The sequence below is a fragment of the Nerophis lumbriciformis genome, linkage group LG16, assembly GCF_033978685.3.
Source record: "Nerophis lumbriciformis linkage group LG16, RoL_Nlum_v2.1, whole genome shotgun sequence".
Taxonomy (NCBI): Eukaryota; Metazoa; Chordata; class Actinopteri; order Syngnathiformes; family Syngnathidae; genus Nerophis; species Nerophis lumbriciformis.
The window spans coordinates 29487099-29510335 of record NC_084563.2 but is presented as its reverse complement, the minus strand read 5'-3'; the positions used below and the strand labels follow the sequence as shown (position 1 = coordinate 29510335).

The following is a 23237-nucleotide window of genomic DNA, read 5'->3' as shown; positions in this document are numbered from 1 at the left end:
AAGACATATATATATATATATATATATATATATATATATATATGTATATGTATGTATGAAATACTTGACATGGTGAATTATAGCTGTCAATATACTCCTCCCCTCTTAACCACGCCCCCACCCTCAACCACGCCCCTGTCCCACCCCCGACCACGCCCCCCACACCCCCACCTCCCAAAATCGGAGGTCTCAAGGTTGGCAAGTATGATATATATATATATATATATACTTTGAATTGACAACCCCCTGGCGCTGTTTTGTACTGTTTTTGTACTTACTTTGATTATTATTTCTCAACTGTTTGTAAATGTTGAAATGTATAAATAAAGGTTTATTAAATTGAAAAAAAAAAGAAAAAAAAGAGGCGAGCACGAGCACGAGCACGAGCAGCAGTTGTCATGTGAATCAGCTGCTGGGCCGCACTAGGAAGGAAATCACAACAACTGCACGGCTCGCTCCTTCCAAGTCACGGTAATGATTGCACCTTCAATAATAATAACAACAACACACTTTTGCACGGGCGGGATTATTGCGTTTGGTCTTTGAAGCAGACACTTTACACATTCCTCCTGCAGCTAACAGCTACTAGCACAGCTAGCTGGATAAGTTGGCTAAATGGCAGCTTTGTGGCGACTAATCTCCACTGCACGCCTGTTTTTATGCACGGATGCTGGGGGAATGCGCACAAACACCCCCGAGGAGGATTAATGTGGGCCTTGTCGTGTTTGTGATGGCCACATTTCCCTGCGTGGGACATTTAAAGGCAGAAGTTAGCACGGTGCTGTGCTAGCTGTAGTTAGCTCCAGTCGTGTTTAAACATCTTCGTTAAACACGCCGTGGTGACGCCAATGTGTGTTTTTATTTCACTACTTAGCATCACAACACAACTTAGTGTAGCCGATTTTTATGGACTTGCCTCTTTGTGATGTTAAATTCCTCTTATAAGCTGTTATATGGTATATGCCTTGAGCTCTTATTTTGAAGGCGAAAAGAGCGGAAGTCCATAAAAATAGGTTACACTAGCTAGCGGTTAGCCAGACAACAAAGATTAGCCGTGTAATCACCATCCAAGCTGCGTTAAAAGGCAAGTTTCGCCACAAACATCATCTATTATCCACTAATTGTCTTGTGTTTTATGTTCATGGATGACGTAACGGGGTTTTTTAGCGTGATTTAAACGTGACTGGCGGGACAATGGCGAGTGGTGTAAACAAGAAAGAGAGTGTAAACATTACGTAAGCAAAGGCTGATGACGTCACACACGACACCGATGTCGGTGACGGTTCGGTGTGCAAATATAGAATAGTGCTGCTTCGTTAGTTCGGGGAGTAAAAGTCAGATTTGGGAGTGGGATGGATCCACGGGAGGAACGTGGAAGATCCTCCTTGGCAGCATGAAAGGATTGGCTGGCATTTAATCCACTTTATGGCGAGCAACACCCCCACCTGCTGGTCATAACATGAATTACATATACTATACATGCTCACCTATTCTGTTATAATACACACGCCAAAAAGCAGTGAAGTTGTCACGTGGTGTAAATAAAAAGAGAATACAACAAATCCTTTTCAACTTATATTCAATTGAATAGACTGCAAAGACAAGATATTTCATGTTCACACTGGAAATTTCTTTTTTTTTTGGCAAATAATCATGAACTTAGAATTTAATGGCAGCAACACATTGCAAAAAAGTTGTCACAGGGGCATTTTTTTCCACTGTGTTACATGGCCTTTCCTTTTAACAACACTCAGTAAAGGTTTGGGAACTGAGGAGACACATTGTAGAAGTGGAATTGTTTCCCATTCTTGCTTGATGTACAGCTTAAGTTGTTCAACAGTCTCCCTTCTCATATTTTAGCCTTCACACATTTTCAATGTCTGGACTACAGGCAGGCCAGTCTAGTACCTGCGCTCTTTTACTATGAAGCCACGCTGTAGTAACACGTGGCTTGGCATTGTCTTGCTGAAATAAGCAGGGGCGTCCATGATAACGTTGCTTGGATGGCAACATATGTTGCTCCAAAACCTGTATGTACCTTTCAGCATTAATGGTGCCTTCACAGATGTGTAAGTTACCCATGTCTTGGCACTAATACACCCCCATACCATCACACATGCTGCCTTTTACACTTTCACCCTAGAACAGCCTGGATGGTTCTTTTCCTCTTTGGTCCGGAGGACATGACGTCCACAGTTTCCAAAAACAATTTGAAACGTGGACTCATCAGACCACAGAACACTTTTCCACTTTGCATCAGTACATCTTAGATGAGCTCGGGCCCAGCAAAGCTGGCGGTGTTTCTGGGTGTTGTTGATAAATGGCTTTGGCTTTGCATAGTAGAGTTTTAACTTGCACTTAGAGATGTAGCGACCAACTGTAGTTACTGACAGTGGTTTTCTGAGGTGTTCCTGAGCCCAAGTGGTGATATCCTTTACACAATGATGTGGCTTTTTGATGCAGTACCGCCTGAGGGATCCAAGGTCCATAATATCATGGCTTACGTGCAGTGATTTCTCCAGATTCTCTGAACCCTTTGATGATATTACGGAGCGTAGATGGTGAAATACCTAAATTCCTTGCCCCCCTCCCAGTCCAAATGTCCCCAGACTTGTCCCAATCGTTTGTGCGTTTTTTTTTATTTCGTTTTCAACATTTTGTGGTTTTTAATCATATTGACACCAACTATATCCGAACTTGTCCCCAATCGCTTATGCTGCAAACATTTCAATTGGTGCTGTTACTTTTTTTGGAACGTTTTTAACGTTTTATGGTTTTTATGTTATTAACATGTAACAAACTTGTTTTTAATCATATAGACTCCAACTATATCTACATTTCCCCAAACTAGTCCCAATCGTTTCTCCTGCAAACATTTTTTGTCTATCATAGTTTTTATGTTGTTAGCGTTTGATGATTTATAACCAGCTCCATAAGACGTAAATAACTTAAAAACTATAATGGTTTTGCAGCACAAACAAATGGGACAAAAGTGTACTGCACACATTTGACAGCTGCAACTAACAATTATTTTAATAGTCAGCAATTATTTTTCATTTAGTCAACTCGTCAAACAATAATTGCTTTTGATCTGCTGTACACATTTGAGTTGGACGTTGAGTTGATTTGAACTCATTTTTAAAATCTGTTAAAATAGATTCAACTGTCATTTAAAAACTTCCAGAGAAACAGATGGTTTTACTTTACTACACAAAGTAAATATCAGAGTGAAGTAAAAATCAACATACTGTATGAGTATGGAGCCAGAACTCTGCAAGCACGTTTTGGTATAGAAAAAAACCTTTATTGACACTGAAATAGGCTTGTCTCCATACCAATATTTTGGTACCGGTACCCAAATGTATTTTGATCCTTTCTAAATAAAGCAGACCACAGAAAATGGCATTATTGGCTTTATTTGAACATACGTTTCTTATTGCAATCAAATAAGAATTTAGTCCTTAAATAAAATGTTGAACATACTAGACAACTTGTCTTTTAGTAGTAAGTAAACAAACAAAGACTCCTAATTAGTCTGCTGACGTATGCAGTAACATATTGTGTCATTTATACACCTATTATTTTGTACACATTATGAGGGACAAACTGTAAAAATTGGTTATTAATCTACTTGTTCATTTACTGTTGATATCTGCTTATTTTCTGTTTTAACATGTTCTATCTACGCTTCTGTTAAAATGTAATAATCACTTATTCTTCTCTTCTTTGATACTTGACATTAGTTTTGGATGATACCACACATTTAGGTGTCGATCTGATACCAAGTAGTTACAGGATCATACATTGGTCATATTCAAAGTCCTCATGTGTCCAGGGACGTATTTCCTGACTTTATAAACATAATATGAATTTTAAAAAAAGGAAAAAAGATTTTGTGAATATAAAAAGATATCAATGTAATCATAGTAGTATCGACTAGATACGCTCTTGCACAATGGACTGAACTCTCACATCACACTATTATGCTGGATCCACTATGGACTGGACTCTCACACTATTATGTTAGATCCACTATGGACTGAACTCTCACACTATTATGCTGGATCCACTATGGACTGGACTCTTACTATTATGTTATATCCACTATGGACTGGACTCTTACTATTATGTTGGATCCACTATGGACTGGACTCTCACACTATTATGTTAGATCCACTATGGACTGGACTCTCACACTATTATGTTGGATCCACTATGGATTGGACTCTTACTATTATGTTGGATCCACTATGGACTGGACTCTCACTATTATGTTAGATCCACTATGGACTGGACTCTCACACTATTATGTTGGATCCACTATGGATTGGACTCTTACTATTATGTTGGATCCACTATGGACTGGACTCTCTCACTATTATGTTGGATCCACTATGGACTAGACTCTCACAATATTATGTTAGATCCACTATGGACTGGACTCTCTCACTATTATGTTACATCCACTATGGACTGGACTCTCACTATTATGTTAGATCCACTATGGACTGGACTCTCACACTATTATGCTGGATCCACTATGGACTGGACTCTCACACTATTATGTTAGATCCACTATGGACTGGACTCTCACACTATTATGTTAGATCCACTATGGAATGGACTCTCACTATTATGTTAGATCCACTATGGACTGGACTCTCACTATTATGTTGGATCCACTATGGACTGGACTCTCACTATTATGCTAGATCCACTATGGAATGGACTCTCACTATTATGTTGGATCCACTATGGACTGGACTCTCACTATTATGTTAGATCCATTATGGACTGGACTCTCACACTATTATGTTAGATCCACTATGGACTGGACTCTCACTATTATGTTAGATCCACTATGGACTGGACTTTCTCACTATTATGTTGGATCCACTATGGACTGGACTCTCACAATAATCGACTCGACATCCATTGCATTCGGTCTCCCCTAGAGGGGGGGGGGGGTTACCCACATCTGCGGTCCTCTCCAAGGTTTCTCATAGTCATTCACATCGATGTCCCACTGGGGTGAGTTTTTCCTTGCCCTTATGTGGGCTCTGTACCGAGGATGTCGTTGTGGCTTGTGCAGCCCTTTGAGACACTTGTGATTTAGGGCTATATAAATAAACATTGATTGATTGATTGATTGATTGATAGCATATCAGTATGTGGAATTAAATGATGGAATGGATGAAGTAAAGAAGTTAAACATTGTACTGATATGATCCACTTTAAGAAGTTGTTCTAATGAATAGTGCTTACAAAGTACAAAGAAGAAGAATTATGAAAAATACTTTCAATCTTATTGAAAATAAGATATTCGTCATGTCAGTATGTTAATAATGACTGACTTCATTATATAGTACAAAACTGTTGCATTACTCATTCACGGATGTCATTTTGCTATAAAAAGTCATTAAATGAATGTATATATTTGTAAACGCTCTGAAGTAGGAAAGGGGTAGGATTAAATAAGCTTTGCTTCTTCCTACTCCTTTTCGGACATGATGTCAAGTGAAATGATATGAAATTGTGTGATGTATTATACTGTAAGTGTGTTCATGTTCCAAATAAACTAAAGAAAGAAAGAAAGAAGAAGACTTGGACTTCCTTTTTATTGTCATTCAAATTTGAACTTTACAGTACAGATAAGAATGACATTTGGTTGCATTAGCTGGTTGTAGTGCAGGATGAAAGAGTACTAGTACCGGTATACCGTACAACCCTACTTCCATTTATATACTTCTTGCAAATAGTCTTTTTCTCTCTTTTTTTTTTTAAAAACTCCACAGCGATTCCCTCCTTCTTTCCACGCTGGTCTGGTGACTCATATTGAGTTGGCAAGACTTGTCAAAAGACAGAAATAGCACACAAGAAGTGACGTCGAGGGCTCCGCCTCCCCAAAAATGCTGTGCCCTGATTTTTGTCTGCAGGTGTGACACAAAATGAATGAATGAATGAAGGGTACTTAGTAGAGATGCGCGGTTTGCGGACACAACCACGGAGTCCGCGGATAATCCGCGGGTCGGGCGGTTGAAATAAAAAAAAATTAGATTTTATCCGCGGGTCAGGTCGGGCGGTTGAAATAAAAAAAAATTAGATTTTAAATAGATTCAGGCGGGTGGCAGTTAAACCAATTCGGAAATATATACATAGTTAAATGTTGTTACCCACATATGAAAAACGAGCAGGCACCTGCAGCATATGCCACATCAGAAGAAGAAAAAAAAAAGAGATGGCAACGCCGGCAGCAAACGTGGTACGCGACAAACTAAAAAGGGAATACTAAAGACCAGGGGAAAAAAAGGCCAGAAAAGTTCAGCGTGGACTCGTTTTTATGAGGTTGTAAATCAGGATGATAGTAATGCTGGCTACGTGATTTGCAAGAGCTGCGACGCTGTTAATGTCTACGACAGTCACAAAACCGGGACATCTAACATGGTGCATCACATTTGTGCAAAACCCCGAACCTCCACAAACACCCTGAGCATGAGCAGTTTCGTCCGCCGTGATCCCAGAAGAGTGCCACAGGATGTTAAAACAAGATAGAACGCAGCTGCCTGCAGCAGTTTGAGTGACGCGCGTGCGCTTGGAGGTGAGCTCAGCGCGGCTCCCAGATGATTGCGCACTGGTGTGCGTCTGCGCCGTGACAGCGTGGCACGTATTGAATGTCTCTGATCAGTCTCCTTTCTTTAACAGGCAAAAGCTTTATAACCTCACTAATACCTTGCATCGTCTATATTAGATATATAACAACGGGCGGGTGGCGGATGGCGGGCGGGTGCGGTTTTGATTAAATGTTAGTTCGGGTGGATGGCGGATGGTTGACGACTTTTGTGATGCGGTTGCGGATGAAATAATTGCCTATCCGCGCATCTCTAGTACTTAGAGACATGGTTTGCACATTTGTCTGGATCCAAAAGTTGGTCAAGCTAAACGTTCACAAATCTTTGGGCTGGTAGATGGAGGTTATTGTGTTGCCATTTTAACCAAAATATAATCATTGATTGATTGAATAATCCATCTGGTTGTGTTCCAGTTTCCATCTGATGAGGCGACAGGATGGCGGAAGCAGAGGCGTACACCCCTGCCAACCCCACCTGCAAGATCATGACCTTCAGGCCCACCATGGAGGAGTTCAAGGACTTCAACAAGTACTTGGTTTACATGGAGTCTCAGGGCGCACACCGTGCAGGTCTGGCTAAGGTAGGAAGTTCTTGCATCTTGTTCTGGAAGCGACACTTGCATCATCCCTCTCCTCCGTCCCTCAGGTGATTCCTCCCAAAGGCTGGAAGCCTCGCCGTACTTACGACGACATCGACGACCTGATGATCGACGCCCCCATCCAGCAGATGATGGCCGGCCAGTCGGGGCTCTTCACTCAGTACAACATCCAGAAGAAGCCACTCAGCGTGCAGGAGTTCAGGAGACTGGCTAACAGTGACATGTGAGTAGACCTTTCATTACAATATTCATTGTATTTATTAGCAGGCATGGGATTTTTCCATCTATAGTCAGAAATCTGTCTTTTTTTTATCTCTATTTTCTGTTTTTCTCCATTTTTTCCAACCTACAATGTGTGTTCAAATCTTGATCTGTCTTTTTGCCATACCTGCCAACAACCGTCATGAGTACGGTTTTTGATAATCCAGTGGTAAAAACTACGGTTTTCCATTAAAAATGATGAAGTTAAAGGGAAACATTATCACAATTTCAGAAGGGTTAAAACCATTAAAAATCAGTTCCCAGTGGCTTATTATATTTTTCGAAGTTTTTTTCAAAATTTTACCCATCACGCAATATCCCTAAAAAAGCTTCAAAGTGCCTGATTTTAACCATCGTTATATACACCCGTACATTTTCCTGTGACGTCACATAGTGATGCCAACACAAACAAACATGGCGGAAAGAACAGCAAGCTATAGCGACATTAGCTCGGATTCAGACTCGGCTTTCAGCGGCTTAAGCGATTCAACAGATTACGCATGTATTGAAACGGATGGTTGTAGTGTGGAGGCAGGTAGCGAAAACCAAATTGAAGAAGAAACTGAAGCTATTGAGCCATATCGGTTTGAACCGTATGCAAGCGAAACCCACGAAAACGACACGACAGCCAGCGACACGGGAGAAAGCGAGGACAAATTCGGCGATCGCCTTCTAACCAACGATTGGTATGTGTTTGTTTGGCATTAAAGGAAACAACTATGAACTAGGTTTACAGCATATGAAATACATTTGGCAACAACATGCACTTTGAGAGTGCAGACAGCCCAATTTTCATCAATTAATATATTCTGTAGACATACCCTCATCCGCGCTCTTTTCCTGAAAGCTGATCTGTCCAGTTTTGGAGTTGATGTCAGCAGGCCAGGGAAGCTAGGGTCGATATTCTTCTCTTGATCATCTTCGGTGGCATAAGGGACGGTGTGAGCCAAGACATCCAGGGGGTTTAGCTCGCTCGTCTGCGGGAACAAACTGCCGCCATTGCTTGCCGTGCTAGCGAGGTCCTTTGTCCCTGAATTGCTCACACACTCCGGCAGATTTAATGGGGGTCTGGCGGCAGATTTCTTTGACTTTATGGTTGGAAATGCATCTGCTTTGAGTGTCGCAGGATATCCACACATTCTTGCCATCTCTGTCGTAGCATAGCTTTCGTCGGTAAAGTGTGCGGAATAAACGTCCAATTTCTTGCCACTTTGGCATCTTTGGGCCACTGGTGCAACTTGAATCCGTCCCTGTTCGTGTTGTTACACCCTCCGACAACACACCGACGAGGCATGATGTCTCCAAGGTACGGAAAACAGTCGAAAAAACGGAAAATAACAGAGCTGATTTGACTCGGTGTTTGAGAAAATGGCGGATTGCTTCCCGATGTGACGTCACAACGTCATCGCTCCGAGAGCGAATATTAGAAAGGCGTTTAATTCGCCAAAATTCACCCATTTAGAGTTCGGAAATCGGTTAAAAAAATATATGGTCTTTTTTCTGCAACATCAAGGTATATATTGACGCTTACAGGTCTGGTGATAATGTTCCCCTTTAATAATGGAACTACGTAGTGAAGCAACACATATTGAATATGTAAAGAGAAAAATATCCAAATCCATTGCTATTCTGTATAAAGTAAGACGCATGCTGAATAAGACATGTCTGCATATGTTATATTATTCTTTTATTTGTCCATATTTAACATATTGTGTGAGGTGGCAACTTGTCCAGGGTGTACCCCGCCTTCCGCCCGAATGCAGCTGAGATAGGCTCCAGCACCCCCCACGACCCCAAAAGGGACAAGCGGTAGAAAATGGATGGATGGATGGGTGTTGAAGTTTGGGGAAATGTTTATAAAACAAACATAGAGCCAATAATTAAAGTTAAAAAAGGGTGATTAGAATAATACACAAAGCGTGCTACTATGAACATACCAATCCATTATTTAGAAGTTCTAATGTGTTAAAGGGGAACATTATCACCAGACCTATGTAAGCGTCAATATATACCTTGATGTTGCAGAAAAAAGACCATATATTTTTTTAACTGATTTCCGAACTCTAAATGGGTGAATTTTGGCGAATTAAAGGCCTTTCTAATATTCGCTCTCGTAGCGATGACGTCACAACGGGAAGCAATCCGCCATTTTCTCACTTTCGTCGGTGTGTTGTCGGAGGGTGAAACAACACGAACAGGGACGGATTGAAGTTGCACCAGTGGCCCAAAGATGCGAAAGTGGCAAGAAATTGGACGAAATTTGTTCAAAATACGAGGCTGTGGGGAAAGCCGACGAAATGGTCAGTCGTTTGTTCCGCACACTTTACCGACGAAAGCTATGCTACGACAGAGATGGCAAGAATGTGTGGATATCCTGCGACACTCAAAGCAGATGCTGACATCAACTCCAAAACTGGACAGATCAGCTTTCAGGAAAAGAGAGCGGATGAGGGTATGTCTACAGAATATATTAATTGATGAAAACTTTATTCATTACTCGCGGTTTTACGTAAATTATTATACATAAACTGTGTTTACCAATAATTTAGCTTAAAAACATTTATTTTTTCAATCATTCGAGTACATTCGGGTAGTCTTGTGTAATGCAGTATTTTGTGTCTATTTAGGTATGGTTAACCTGAGTGCTGAAATCATGGAAAAATATATGTTCTTAGCGTGCCTGAAATGGGCTGTCTGCACTCTCAAAGTGCATGTTGTTGCCAAATGTATTTCATATGCTGTAAACCTAGTTCATAGTTGTTAGTTTCCTTTAATGCCAAACAAACACATACCAATCGTTGGTTAGAAGGCGATCGCCGAATTTGTCCTCGCTTTCTCCCGTGTCGCTGGCTGTCGTGTCGTTTTCGTCGGTTTCGCTTGCATACGGTTCAAACCGATATGGCTCAATAGCTTCAGTTTCTTCTTCAATTTCGTTTTCGCTACCTGTCTCCACACTACAACCATCCGTTTCAATACATGCGTAATCTGTTGAATCGCTTAAGCCGCTGAAATCCGAGTCTGAATCCGAGCTAATGTCGCTATAGCTTGCTGTTCTTTCCGCCATGTTTGTTTGTGTTGGCTTCACTATGTGACGTCACAGGAAAATGGACGGGTGTGTATATAACGATGGTTAAAATCAGGCACTTTGAAGCTTTTTTAAGGATATTGCGTGATGGGTAAAATTTTGAAAAAAACTTCGAAAAATATAATAAGCCTCTGGGAACTGATTTTTAATGGTTTTAACCCTTCTGAAATTGTGATAATGTTCCCCTTTAAAATGTTCAGATATTGTGTTTTTAAAAACAATGGAAATGATGTTTGGAGTAAAGACCAACAGCCTTCCAGCTTGTATTCTTAGCTTATTTCAATTAAGAGGAGAAAACTATAATTTACAGGGATATTGATTTTTGAAATAGGTAAAGTAAGAAGGAATATAAAATACAAATGTATTTCAGTTTTAGGAGTTAAATGGTGGAACAAGCTAAGTGATAAGTTGAAGACATGTACTTCTTTCTTAAGGTTTAAGAAAGCCTTGAAAGCTGAAATAATTGAAAATGATAAAATATAGTAACAATTACTTTCATTCCATTGATTTTTTTAACGATGGTGTTCCAGGTAATCTAATTTTCAGTGAATGTATAGCATAGGCAAATATAAGCTTTGGCTTCAGCCTATTCCTTTTTCGGTCATTCTTTTTCTTTTGTTTTTGTGTGTAAATGTGTATGATTGTTAAATATGTATAATCTGTACTGTTAAACTGATCACACAAAATGGTTGATGGTTGATTATATGACCGAAATAAACATTTTCATTTAACTCCACGGGCAGAGGACAAACTATACAGGAAACATCTATGATTGGTTGGTTTACGTATAAGAACATCCATGATTGGTTGGTTGTTTACGACGATGAGTCACCATTGGTTAAGATTAGTGCAAAACATTAGGGACAGGCCAATAAGAGGCAAGATGGGACGGGTCATGGAACCAGGAAGTGAAATCACAACAGACATCTCAAATGGCGACGAGAGAGTCGGAGAAGAGAAAAGAGAATATTCAAGCGGGCGGAGACAGAGTCAAAGAGACTGAAATTGGCTATAGAATCCAAGGCAGAATCCACTAAAGCAGAAACAAAAAGAAAAATGCAAGCTGCTCAGAAATTTGCTAGGAAGGCTCATGTCAGAGCCATCAAAGCAAAAATGCCAAAGTAATGTGTAAATAAGTAGATGAACCATCTGTGGCCGTGAAGTGAACACTAGTAAGGTTGTAAATGCTGTATAGAGTAGACTAACCCATGTGGTTCCTGTGGATGTGAACACAATTACTGTAGTGACTAAATAACATAGTGACTGAAACAGACTTAGTGATGTAAATAATGTCAATAAGTAGATGAACCATCTGTGGCTGTGAAGTGAACACTAGTAAGGTTGTAAATACTGTACAGAGTAAGCTAACCCATGTGGTTCCTGTGGATGTGATCATAATTACTGTAGTGACTAAATAACATAGTGACTGAAACAGACATAGTAATGTGTAAATGTCAATAAGTAGATGAACCATCTGTGGTTGTGAAGTGAACACTAGTAAGGTTGTAAATACTGTATAGCAGTGATCCTCAACAGGTGGACCGCGGTCCATGTCCGGACCCAGCGACGTGTCCGTCCGGACCCAGCACGAATTATAGTAAAAAAAAAATGTTTTTTTTATTATTATAATTATAATTATTATAAAAAAATATAATAATTGTATTTATCTGTGAGTTATCGCTAGCGCAAGTCAACGTTCTTTGTTGTTTTTAGTCAAATATCTCCACGTTTCGTTTACACTTCTCGTGTCTCACTCACTCCGTCTCTCTCTCTCTCTCTCTCTCTCTCTCTCTCTCTCTCTCTCTCTCTCTCTCTCTCTCAGAGAGAGAAAGAGAGAGAGACGGAGTGAGAGCGAGAGAACGCCACTCTGATTGGCTAATTCCGGGGTATGGGTTGTCATCTCTTTCACAACGACGCGCTGATAGGCTGTTACCACCTGGGTCATGTGCACAGTGCATGGAACCTTTCGCTGCAGGCACACAGTTGTCTCGTATCGCTACTTCGCTAACTGTTCACTTGTCAGTCACTGAATGTGAATCAAATCACAATGGCATGCTCCAAGTTGGCTCAGGCTGGTAAAAGAAAGGTGGACAGGGAAAACCGACGTTTCAAGGAAGAATGGACAGAGCAATATGTTTTCATCCTACCTACTGCAAGTACCAGACCAATGTGTCTACTATGCAACACTACTGTTGCTCTGGTGAAAAGTGAAAATCTGAAACGTCACTATCTGAAAGAGCACCGCGAATTTGAAGAGACATTTTCCTCCAAGTCCGAGTCCATGGTTCTCGCCCGGAAAAGGGTGGAGTGCCATCTCCGGGTTGGGGAAGAGATCTTGCCCCAAGTGGAGGAGTTCAAGTACCTCGGAGTCTTGTTCACGAGTGAGGGAAGAGTGGATCGTGAGATTGACAGGCGGATCGGTGCGGCGTCTTCAGTAATGCGGACGCTGTATCGATCCGTTGTGGTGAAGAAGGAGCTGAGCCGGAAGGCAAAGCTCTCAATTTACCGGTCGATCTACGTTCCCATCCTCACCTATGGTCATGAGCTTTGGGTTATGACCGAAAGAACAAGATCACGGGTACAAGCGGCCGAAATGAGTTTCCTCTGCCGGGTGGCGGGGCTCTCCCTTAGAGATAGGGTGAGAAGCTCTGCCATCCGGGAGGAGCTCAAAGTAAAGCCGCTGCTCCTCCACATCGAGAGGAGCCAGATGAGGTGGTTCGGGCATCTGGTCAGGATGCCACCCGAACACCTCCCTAGGGAGGTGTTTAGGGCACGTCCGACTGGTAGGAGGCCGCGGGGAAGACCCAGGACACGTTGGGAAGACTATGTCTCCCGGCTGGCCTGGGAACGCCTCGGGGTCCCACAGGAAGAGCTGGACGAAGTGGCTGGGGAGAGGGAAGTCTGGGCTTCCCTGCTTAGGCTGCTGCCCCCGCGACCCTACCTCGGATAAGCGGAAGAAGATGGATGGATGGATGGATGGATTTCCTCATGATTCAGAGCTAAGAAAAAAAGAAATCACGAGGCTGAAAAAGCCATATGAAACATCAAGCAAGATTTTTGTTAAATCTATGACACAACAACAAATAGCAACAGAGCAGTAACGTGCGGTGAGGTTGATGGCTGGTGAGGCACTGACTTCAACACAGTCAGATTTACAAACATATGAACCCTAAAGAGTATCTTATTCACCATTTGATTGGCAGCAGTTAACGGGTTATGTTTAAAAGCTCATACCAGCATTCTTCCCTGCTTGGCACTCAGCATCAAGGGTTGGAATTGGGGGTTAAATCACCAAAAATGATTCCCGGGCGCAGCACCGCTGCTGCCCACTGCTCCCCTCACCTCCCAGGGGGTGATCAAGGGATGGGTCAAATGCAGAGGACACATTTTTTCAAAGTTCTTATTTATTTTTGTTTCAAAGAAAATATTTCATGTATTTTATTGGATATTTATTTTATTTTTGTTAATTTTAAGAAAATGTTAAACTACCTACCTCCTGCTATTATATAAGCTTGACCGATAATAAACGGACCCAGCCTGTTTCAAAAAAACATTTGTGGACCTTCAAGATTTGTACTTGAGGACCCCTGCTGTATAGAGTAGACTAACCCATGTGGTTCCTGTGGATGTGAACATAATTACTGTAGTGACTAAATAACATAGTGACTGAAACAGACAAAGTAATGTGTAAATAATGTCAATAACTAGATGAACCATCTGTGGCTGTGAAGTGAACACTAGTAAGGTTGTAAATACTGTATAGAGTAGACTAACCCATGTGGTTCCTGTGGATGTGAACATAATTACTGTAGTGACTAAATAACATAGTGACTGAAACAGACTTACTGATGTGTAAATAATGTCAATAAGTATATGAACCATCTGTGGATGTGAAGTGAACACTAGTAAGGTTGTAAATACTGTATAGAGTAGGCTAACCCATGTGGTTCCTGTGGATGTGAACATAATTACTGTAGTGACTAAATAACATAGTGACTGAAACAGACAAAGTAATGTGTAAATAATGTCAATAAGTAGATGAACCATCTGTGGCTGTGAAGTGAACACTAGTAAGGTTGTAAATACTGTATAGAGTAGACTAACCCATTGGCTGCAATCTCACTAAAATATGTATTGTACCTTGTTAAATACACGACAACTACGTGAAGGTGTGTTCCTCCTCGCCCACAGGTACTGTACACCTCGCTACCTAAACTATGAAGATCTGGAGCGTAAATACTGGAAGAACCTCACCTTTGTGTCCCCTATCTATGGAGCTGATGTCGGCGGCAGCCTCTACGACCAGGTAGACTTCTTAGTTTTTTTTTACTTGACTGGCTGCAGCGTTTGCTGGGCTCCCTTGTAGCAGGTGACTTTCTTGCAGCGTTGTCACCAAGCTCTCTGTGCTGCAGGACGTGGAGGAATGGAACATTGGTCACCTCAACTCCATCTTGGACCTCATCGAAGAGGACAGTGGGGTGTCCATCCAGGGGGTCAACACGCCGTATCTGTACTTTGGCATGTGGAAAACAACTTTCTCCTGGCACACAGAGGATATGGACCTCTACAGCATCAACTACCTTCATTTTGGCGAGCCCAAGTCCTGGTTAGTATGGAGTTTTATGTGCCAAACTAGATGAGGTGTGAATGCTCCAATGCTGAAGTGCAATGCTGACAGAATGTAGTATGAATGTAAGAATAGTTTGAATGTTGGAATGGTTTGAATGTTGAAGAGTTTGAATTTCCAGGAAAAACGGATTTTGAGAGTTTGAATGTCCAGGATGAGTGGAATGTGTTGATATTGGAATGGTTTGAATAGGTAAAAAAAATTGGGAATTGTGCAACTTGGAAAAATGCCCTATTCATTTCAATGGGAACTTCCTGGAAATGTTGGAAAAAGCAGGATTTTTTTTGAAAATGATTAAGAGCATGAATGTCCTGAATGAGCTGAATTGGTTGGTTTTAGAATTGTTTAAATCGGTCAAGAAATGTTGAAGTAGTAACAGTTTTTTAATTGAGAAATTATATAATGGAATTTCGGGAAAACTGGGAATTTTTCAAGTTCTTAAACCAACTTGTTTTTTTGTCCTGACTAAGAGGAATGTTTTGACAGCGGAACGCTTGAAATGGGTTGAAAATGTGAAAGGAGTCCTCGCACTAAAAGGTTGGAAATAAGGTTAGAAAAAAACAGAAATTCCTGGAAATTTGTTGAATGTGGAAAAATGGTTGTTTGAATTTTCAAGTTGAATTGAATGTGTTGAAGGTGGAATGGTTTGAATCGGTTGAAAAATGTGGGAAATGTGGACATTAGAAAAATGGACAATTCATTTTGAATGGGAAAATGTCCCTAAAAACTGGGAATTCAAGGAAATCCGGGATTTTTTTATTTTTAATTGTTGAAAGGGAGAACACAATTCCTGAACAGGCTGAATATTTTGAAGTTGGAATGATTTGAATCAGATATGTGGGAGTTGTGGTACTTTGAAAAATGTCCCATTCTTTTCATGGGAATTTCATTGAAATTTCGGGAAAAGCGGGATTTTTTGGAAAATGCTAAACAAAATTTGAATGAGTTGAAATGGTTGGTTTTGGAATTTTTTCAAATTGGTTGTGAAATGTTGAAGTAGTAACAGCCTTGTTATTGAAAAATGGTTATTACAGATTTTTGGGAAAACCTGGAATTTTTCCAGTTCAAAAAACAACTTTGTTTTTTGTCCTGCTTAAGAGGAATGATTTGACAGTGGAGCGCTTGAAAAATGTGGAAAGAGGAGTCGACAGAAAAAAGGGTTTGAAAAAACGAGAATTCTGGGAATTCCAGGACATTTTTTTAACTTGTAAAAATGATAGTTTAGAATGTCCAGGATGAGTGGAATATGTTGAAGGCAGAATGGTTTCAATCGGTTGAAAAATGTGGAAATGGTGAATTGTGCGACTTGAAAAAATGTTCCATTCATTTCAATGGGAACTTCCTGGAAATTTGGGAATTTTGGGAAAATGGGGATTTTTTGAAAATGATTAGAATCATGAATGTCCTGAATGGATGAGTTGGTTGGTGTTGGAATTGTTTAAATCTGTCAAGAAATGTTGAAGTAGTAATAGTTTTTTCATTGAAAAATGGAATTACGGAATTTTGGGAAAACCGGGAATTTTTCAAGTTCTTAAACCAACTTGTTTTTTTGTCCTGACTAAGAGGAATGTTTTGACAGTGGAACGCTTGAAATGGGTTGAAAAATGTGAAAGGAGTCATCGCACTAAAGAAGGTTGGAAATAAGGTTAGGCAAAAATGGGAAATGTGTTGAACGTGGAAAAATGGTTGTTTGAATTTCCAGGATGAGTTGAATGTGTTGAAGGTGGAATGGTTTGAATCGGTTGAAAGATGTTGGAATTGTGGAAGTTTGAAAAATGGAGAATTCATTTTGAATGGGGAAAATGTCCCTAAAAACTGGGAATTCAAAGAAATCCAGGATTTATTTTTATAATTGTTGAAAGGGAGCTCACAATTCCTGAATAGGTTGAATATTTGCAGTTGGAACAGTTTGAATCGGATAAAAAATGTGGGAGTTGTGGTACTTTGAAAAATGTCCCATTCTTTTCATGGGAATTGCATTGAAATTTCGGGGTAAGTGGGGAATTTTGTTGAAAATGCAAAAAAAAATATTGAATGAGTTGAAATGGTTGGTGTTGGTGTTTTGAGAAATGTTGAAGTAGTAACAATTTGAATTGGGAAATGCTATTACAGAATTCCTGAAATTTCGTGAAAACCGGGAATTTTTCCAGTTCAAAAAACAACTTAGTTTTTTGTCCTGCTTAAGAGGAATGTTTTGACAGTGGAACGGTTGAAAAATGTGGAAAGAGGAGTCGACAGAAAAAAGGGTGAAAAAAGAGTTTGAAAAAACCTGAATTCCAGGAAATTTTTGGACCTCGGCAAAATGATAGTTTGAATGTCCAGGGTGAGTGGAATGTGTTGAAGGTGCAATGGTTTGAATGGGTTGGAAAATGTGGGAATGTTGAATGTTTGAAAAATGGCCAATTTATTTTGAATGGGAAAAATGGCCCGGGAAATCTGGGAATTTTTGGAATTTGTCAAGGGAAAGCCCGCGATTCCCGAATAGGCTGAACAGTTTGAAGTTGGAAGGGTTTGAATCGGGTGTAAAATGTGGAAGGTAGAGCGTGGCACAATCTGGAAAATAATAATAATAATAATAATAATAAATAGATGAATGTTGGTGTATAAAAGGAAATGTGTGAATGTTTTGGAACATTCACACAATTAAAGAAACAAAACATGCATTTGTTTGTTTACAAGGCCGTAGTGCAGCAGCAACACCACAAACACATCTTATTTTACAACATAGTTCCTCCATGTGCACACAGGGGAGACCACCATGCTTTTATTGTTGACCACTTGTGGCTCTATAATGGAAGTAAATAAACCAAGGTCATTGCATTTAAATACATTCATTAGGCTAAAATAAAGAGGTCGATGAAACACTAATACTCAGGGGAGTCCTAACTTTTTCCACCGAGGGCCGCACAGTAGAGATGCGCGGATAGGCAATTATTTAATCCGCAACCGCATCACAAAAGTCGTCAACCATTCGCATCCACCCGAACTAACATTTAATCAAAACCGCACCCGCCCGTTGTTATATATCTAATATAGATGATGCAAGGCATTAGTGAGGTTATAAAGCTTTTGCCTGTTACAGAAAGGAGACTGATCCAATGTAGCAGAGACATTCAATGTGTGCCACGCTGTCACGGCCCAGACGCACACCAGTGCGCAATCATCTGGGAGCCGCGCTGAGCTCACCTCCAAGCGCGTGGAGGTGCGATGTCCCTCGCACCCGGGCTCGCGCCCGAGGCTTCAGCACGCACCGCGGCGGCCATCCTACTCGTTGCGGCCTAGCCCTCGCGGCTCTCGCTGCCGGCGACGGCCGGGTATGGGCCCGACGCTCCAGCGCCATCCATTTTCAGGGCTAGTTGATTCGGCAGGTGGGTTGTTACATACTCCTTAGCGGGTTCCGACTTCCATGGCCACCGTCCTGCTGTCTATATCAACCAACACCTTTTCTGGGGTCTGATGAGCGTCGGCATCGGGCGCCTTAACCCGGTGTTCGGTTCATCCCGCAGCGCCAGTTCTGCTTACCAAAAGTGGCCCACTCGGCTCACCAGGGTGAGCCCCACCCCTTTCGTGAGCGCACTGCGCGCGGAGTGACCCCTGTTACGAGCCCCCGGCCACGGGGGTGGCGGGCAGGTAAGCTGCGCGGGCGAAGCGCGCGGAGTGACCCCTGTTACGAGCCCCCGGCCACGGGGGTGGCGGGCAGGGAAGCTGCTTACCTGCTGCGCGTGACGCCGGCCGCGGCGGGGTGTCGGTGCGGTGGCCGCGGTGGTGACCCTGGACGTGCGTCGGGCCCTTCTCGCGGATCACCTCAGATACGGCTCCCGGTGGGGCCCTCTCGGGGGAAGGGGCCTCGGTCCCGGACCCCGGCGAGGCGTCCCTTCTCCGCTCCGTAAAAGTGTCCATCTCTTTTTTTTTCTTTTTCTGTTGTGGCATATGCTGCAGGTGCCTGCTCCTTTTTCGTATGTGGGTAACAACATTTAACTATGTATATATATTTCCGAATTGGTTTAACTGCCACCCGCCTGAATCTATTTAAAATCTAATTTTTTTTTATTTCAACCGCCCGACCCGACCCGCGGATAAAATCTAATTTTTTTTTTATTTCAACCGCCCGACCCGCGGATAATCCGCGGATAATCCGCGGATAATCCGCGGACTCCGCGGTTGTGTCCGCAAACCGCGCATCTCTACCGCACAGTCACAAATCAAAGCATGCTGGGGCCATTTTGATATTTCTTCATTTTCAAAACCAATGCAATATCTAGATTTAGTTTTAAACCTGTCGGCTCCCCTCAAGTTTGCCTTAAACATCACCTGCTCATGCCAGGGGCCGGCCCTGTATGGGTAGTCGTCTTACATTACTGCAAACTACCACCAGAATAAATAAAAACATACATGAATATACTGCAGTCTAAACTCTGCATTATTATCTTTGTCACGCCACAATTGTTGTTCTTTATTGGAACTATTTTATTAGACTGAACACATGACTGGTTTTAACCAGAGATGGGACTCTCACGATTTGATTAGGATTCAGGAGCTACAATTCGATTAAAAATCATTTATCGATGCATCTTTAATTTATGTACCGGTATATTGATGCAGTTTTACATTTATTTTCATTTCACTAAATAAGCATTTATCATTTGCAACTTAAAAAAACCCAGTGCATTTGTAATAAGAAACAGTTGAAAAATAATTCCCACATTTTTAAATAAGTGCCCTTAAAATACAGGAGGTGAGGTTCATCACTGCAGTCAGTCAAGTTGTAGAACTGTCTGCATGATTTTATTCACAGTAAATACATCCATTATTGATTATTGACATGTACTAATCGATTGTGTAATGTTCAAATTGCGACGCATGTAAAAATTGATTATTTCGCCCACCTCTCGTCTTAACTGAGCAGCTCAGAGGAAACACAATGCATAGGTGCACCTTGAAGAGAAGCAGCGTATGAAGAAGCAACGTTTCAAACGATGAAGTGAAAAAAGAAAAGATTGCAGTTGGTGGAGGAAAAAAGTTTTTTTGTCAGTATTGTTTGCTCCATCTCTCTGTGTCTGTGCCCGAGAGGGAGTTCTTCTCATTAGCACAGGGTAGGCTCTCCACCCTGCAGGGATCAGTGTCACACACACACACACACACACACACACGCACACACACACACACACACACACACACACACACACACACTGAGGGGGGTGGAGTGTATGGATGGAAGCAGCTTTAAGATATACTCTCAGCAGTGTAGAATCCCTTCCACCATCTCACCATGTCTTTACTGAAGTCACCCCAGCTTTTCCTCTGTCACTCACTTCTCTGTGCTAAGCTGAGAAGATATATATATATATATATATATATTAGGGCTGCAACTAACGATTAATTTGATAATCGATTAATCTGTCGATTAATAGAATAATAATCAGATAAAAGAGACAAACTACATTTCTATCCTTTCCAGTATTTTATTGAAAAAAAGAGCATACTGGCACCATGTTCTTTCAACTTGCCAAATAAAACAAGGAAAATGTTACAAAAATGCACACTTTTGACACCCCTGCTATAGGTAATAACATATTAAATCGATAAATCTATGGATAAAAAGCAGAGCCTGATGATGCATGCACGTTTATCACAATTCTCTCTCTCTCTCTGTCTCTGCCCCTCCCTCACCAATGCTGCTGTTTGTTGTGTTTTTAACCTTCTTAACCCTGAACGTACATTGAAAATACACGCAACCCTAACTCAAAATGCCGGACATTTGTGTCATTTAAGAAACTCCGCCCTGACAGCCCCACAAAAGAGGACATGTCTGGTGAAAAGAGGATGTATAGTCGGGACCGAGCTCGGTCGCTGCTAGCATGCTATCACCGGACATGTCCTCTTTTGCGGAGCTGTCAGGGCAGAGTTTCTTAAATGCCTCAAATGTCCGGCATTTTGAGCATTGTTTACACAACGTGCAGTACGCTACTTAATATGTCCGTGTGGAAACTCGTTCGGTACACTTCCGCACCGAAACGAAAGCCCCGTACCGAAACGGTTCGATACAAATACACGTACCGTTACACCCCTATTATTTTGATTATTGTTTCTCAGCTGTTTGTAAATGTTGCAGTTTATAAATAAAAGTAAAAAAATAAAACAAAATTAAAAAAAAACGTAGCCTGTGCGCATGAGCATAGCATAGATCCAACAAATCGATGACTAAATTAATTGCCAACTATTTTTATAATCGATTTTAATCGATTTAATCGATTAGTTGTTGCAGCCCTAATATATATATATATATATATATATATATATATATATATATATATATATATATATATATATATATATATATATACTGTATTTCCCCGCAATATAAGGCGCACCGGATTATAAGGCGCACCTTCAATGAATGGCCTATTTTAAAACTTTGTTCATATATAAGGCGCACCGCATTATAAGGCGCACCGCATTATGAGGCGCATAAAATAGACGCTACAGTAGAGGCTGGGGTTACGTTATGCATCCATTAGATGGAGCTGCGCTAAATAGAATGTCAACAAAACAGTCAGATAGGTCAGTCAAACTTTATTAATAGATTACAAACCAGCGTTCTGACAACTCTGTTCACTCCCAAAATGAATAAACAGCTGTTTTATTATTTTCCCCGAGGTAAAGTCAGTTACGTGGTGTTTTGTTTATCTTTTAACAACAGCAAGGTATAACATGTAGTGCAACATTTATATCACATAGTGGAGGGGAACTTTTCCCTGATTCAATAAACAGGTAAAAAAACAGTCTGATACTGTTACGCTAAATCAATCACAATATAGTAACACTCCAAATAGTGCAGAGCAATAACAATAACTCAACGTTGCTCAAACGTTAATGTCACACAACACAACACACTAAATAAACATGTAAAGATCACTTTATTAAGTTATTCCTCATCCACGAATCCCTCGAATTCTTCTTCTTCAGTGTCCCAATTAAACAGTTGGGCGGATACGGCATCCAACATGCGTCTCGTGGAAGTTGTCATTAATGGAGTCAGTGTATTCCCGTGTTCTACTGCGTGACTGATCGTCTTAAGTTTCAACTCTGCGTCGTAAGCGCGTCTCTTAATAGGAGCCATTTTGGGGTCTTTACATAAACACACAAATGGAAATGAAACTGCACGCCTCGCGCAGTCATATATCCCAGCATGCACTGCGCGCTTCTTCTTCTACGGGGGAAAATGAAGTCAGCGGCTGCTTACCGTAGTTGTGATTGATTGATTGAAACTTTTACCTGTTGGAGGCTCAATATTGGTCCATATATAAGGCGCACCGGATTATAAGGCGCACTGTCAGCTTTTGACAAAATTGGAGGTTTTTTAGTGCGCCTTATAGTGCGGAAAATACGGTATACTGTATATTTTGTAATATATATATATATATATATATATATATATATATATATATATATATATATATATATATATATATATATATATATGCGACTTATACTCCGGAGCGACTTATAGTCCAAATGCGACTTATACTCCAGTGCGACTTATATATGTTTTTTTCCTTCTTTATTTTGCATTTTTGTCGCTCCGGAGTATAAGTCGCACCGGCCGAAAATGCATAATAAAGAAGGAAAGAAACATATATAAGTCGCACTGGCGTATAAGTCGCATTTTTTGGGGAAAATGTATTTGATAAAAGCCAACAGCAAGAATAGACATTTGAAAGGCAATTTAAAATAAATAAAGAATAGTGAACAACAGGCTGAATAAGTGTACGTTATATGAGGCATAAATAACTAACTGGTATGTTAACGTAACATATTATGGTAAGAGTCATTCAAATAACTATAACATATAGAACAGTGTTTTTCAACCTTTTTTGAGCCTAGGCACATTTTTTTCATAAAAAAAATACGGAGGCACACCACCAGCAGAAAAGGTTAAAAATGAAACTCCACCAGGTTGTCCTGCCTTATTTTGAGTTTGTTGTCATTTCCTGTGTGTAGTGCTTTAGTTCCGGTCTTTCGGTTATTTTGGTGACC

At 40.9% G+C, this 23237-nt stretch overlaps 1 protein-coding gene across 7 annotated transcripts in view; it reads left to right on the top strand.

Annotated features, from left to right (window-relative positions):
* The first annotated feature begins 323 nt into the window (after window positions 1-323).
* Window positions 324-23237, top strand: part of kdm4c (lysine (K)-specific demethylase 4C) — a 123524-nt gene continuing 100610 nt past the window's right edge. For 4 of the 7 annotated variants that reach the window (XM_061976918.2, XM_061976919.2, XM_061976917.2 and 1 more), the window contains exons 1-5: window positions 325-471; window positions 7043-7209; window positions 7275-7450; window positions 14765-14879; window positions 14986-15179. In XM_061976918.2, coding sequence (XP_061832902.1) covers window positions 7066-7209; window positions 7275-7450; window positions 14765-14879; window positions 14986-15179 — 629 coding nt within the window. In that variant the 5' untranslated portion in view covers window positions 325-471; window positions 7043-7065. Of the gene's footprint in view, window positions 472-985; window positions 1085-7042; window positions 7210-7274; window positions 7451-14764; window positions 14880-14985; window positions 15180-23237 lie in introns of those variants that run through there. The other 3 variants (XM_061976923.2, XM_061976922.2, XM_061976916.2) reach the window with 2 other exon arrangements.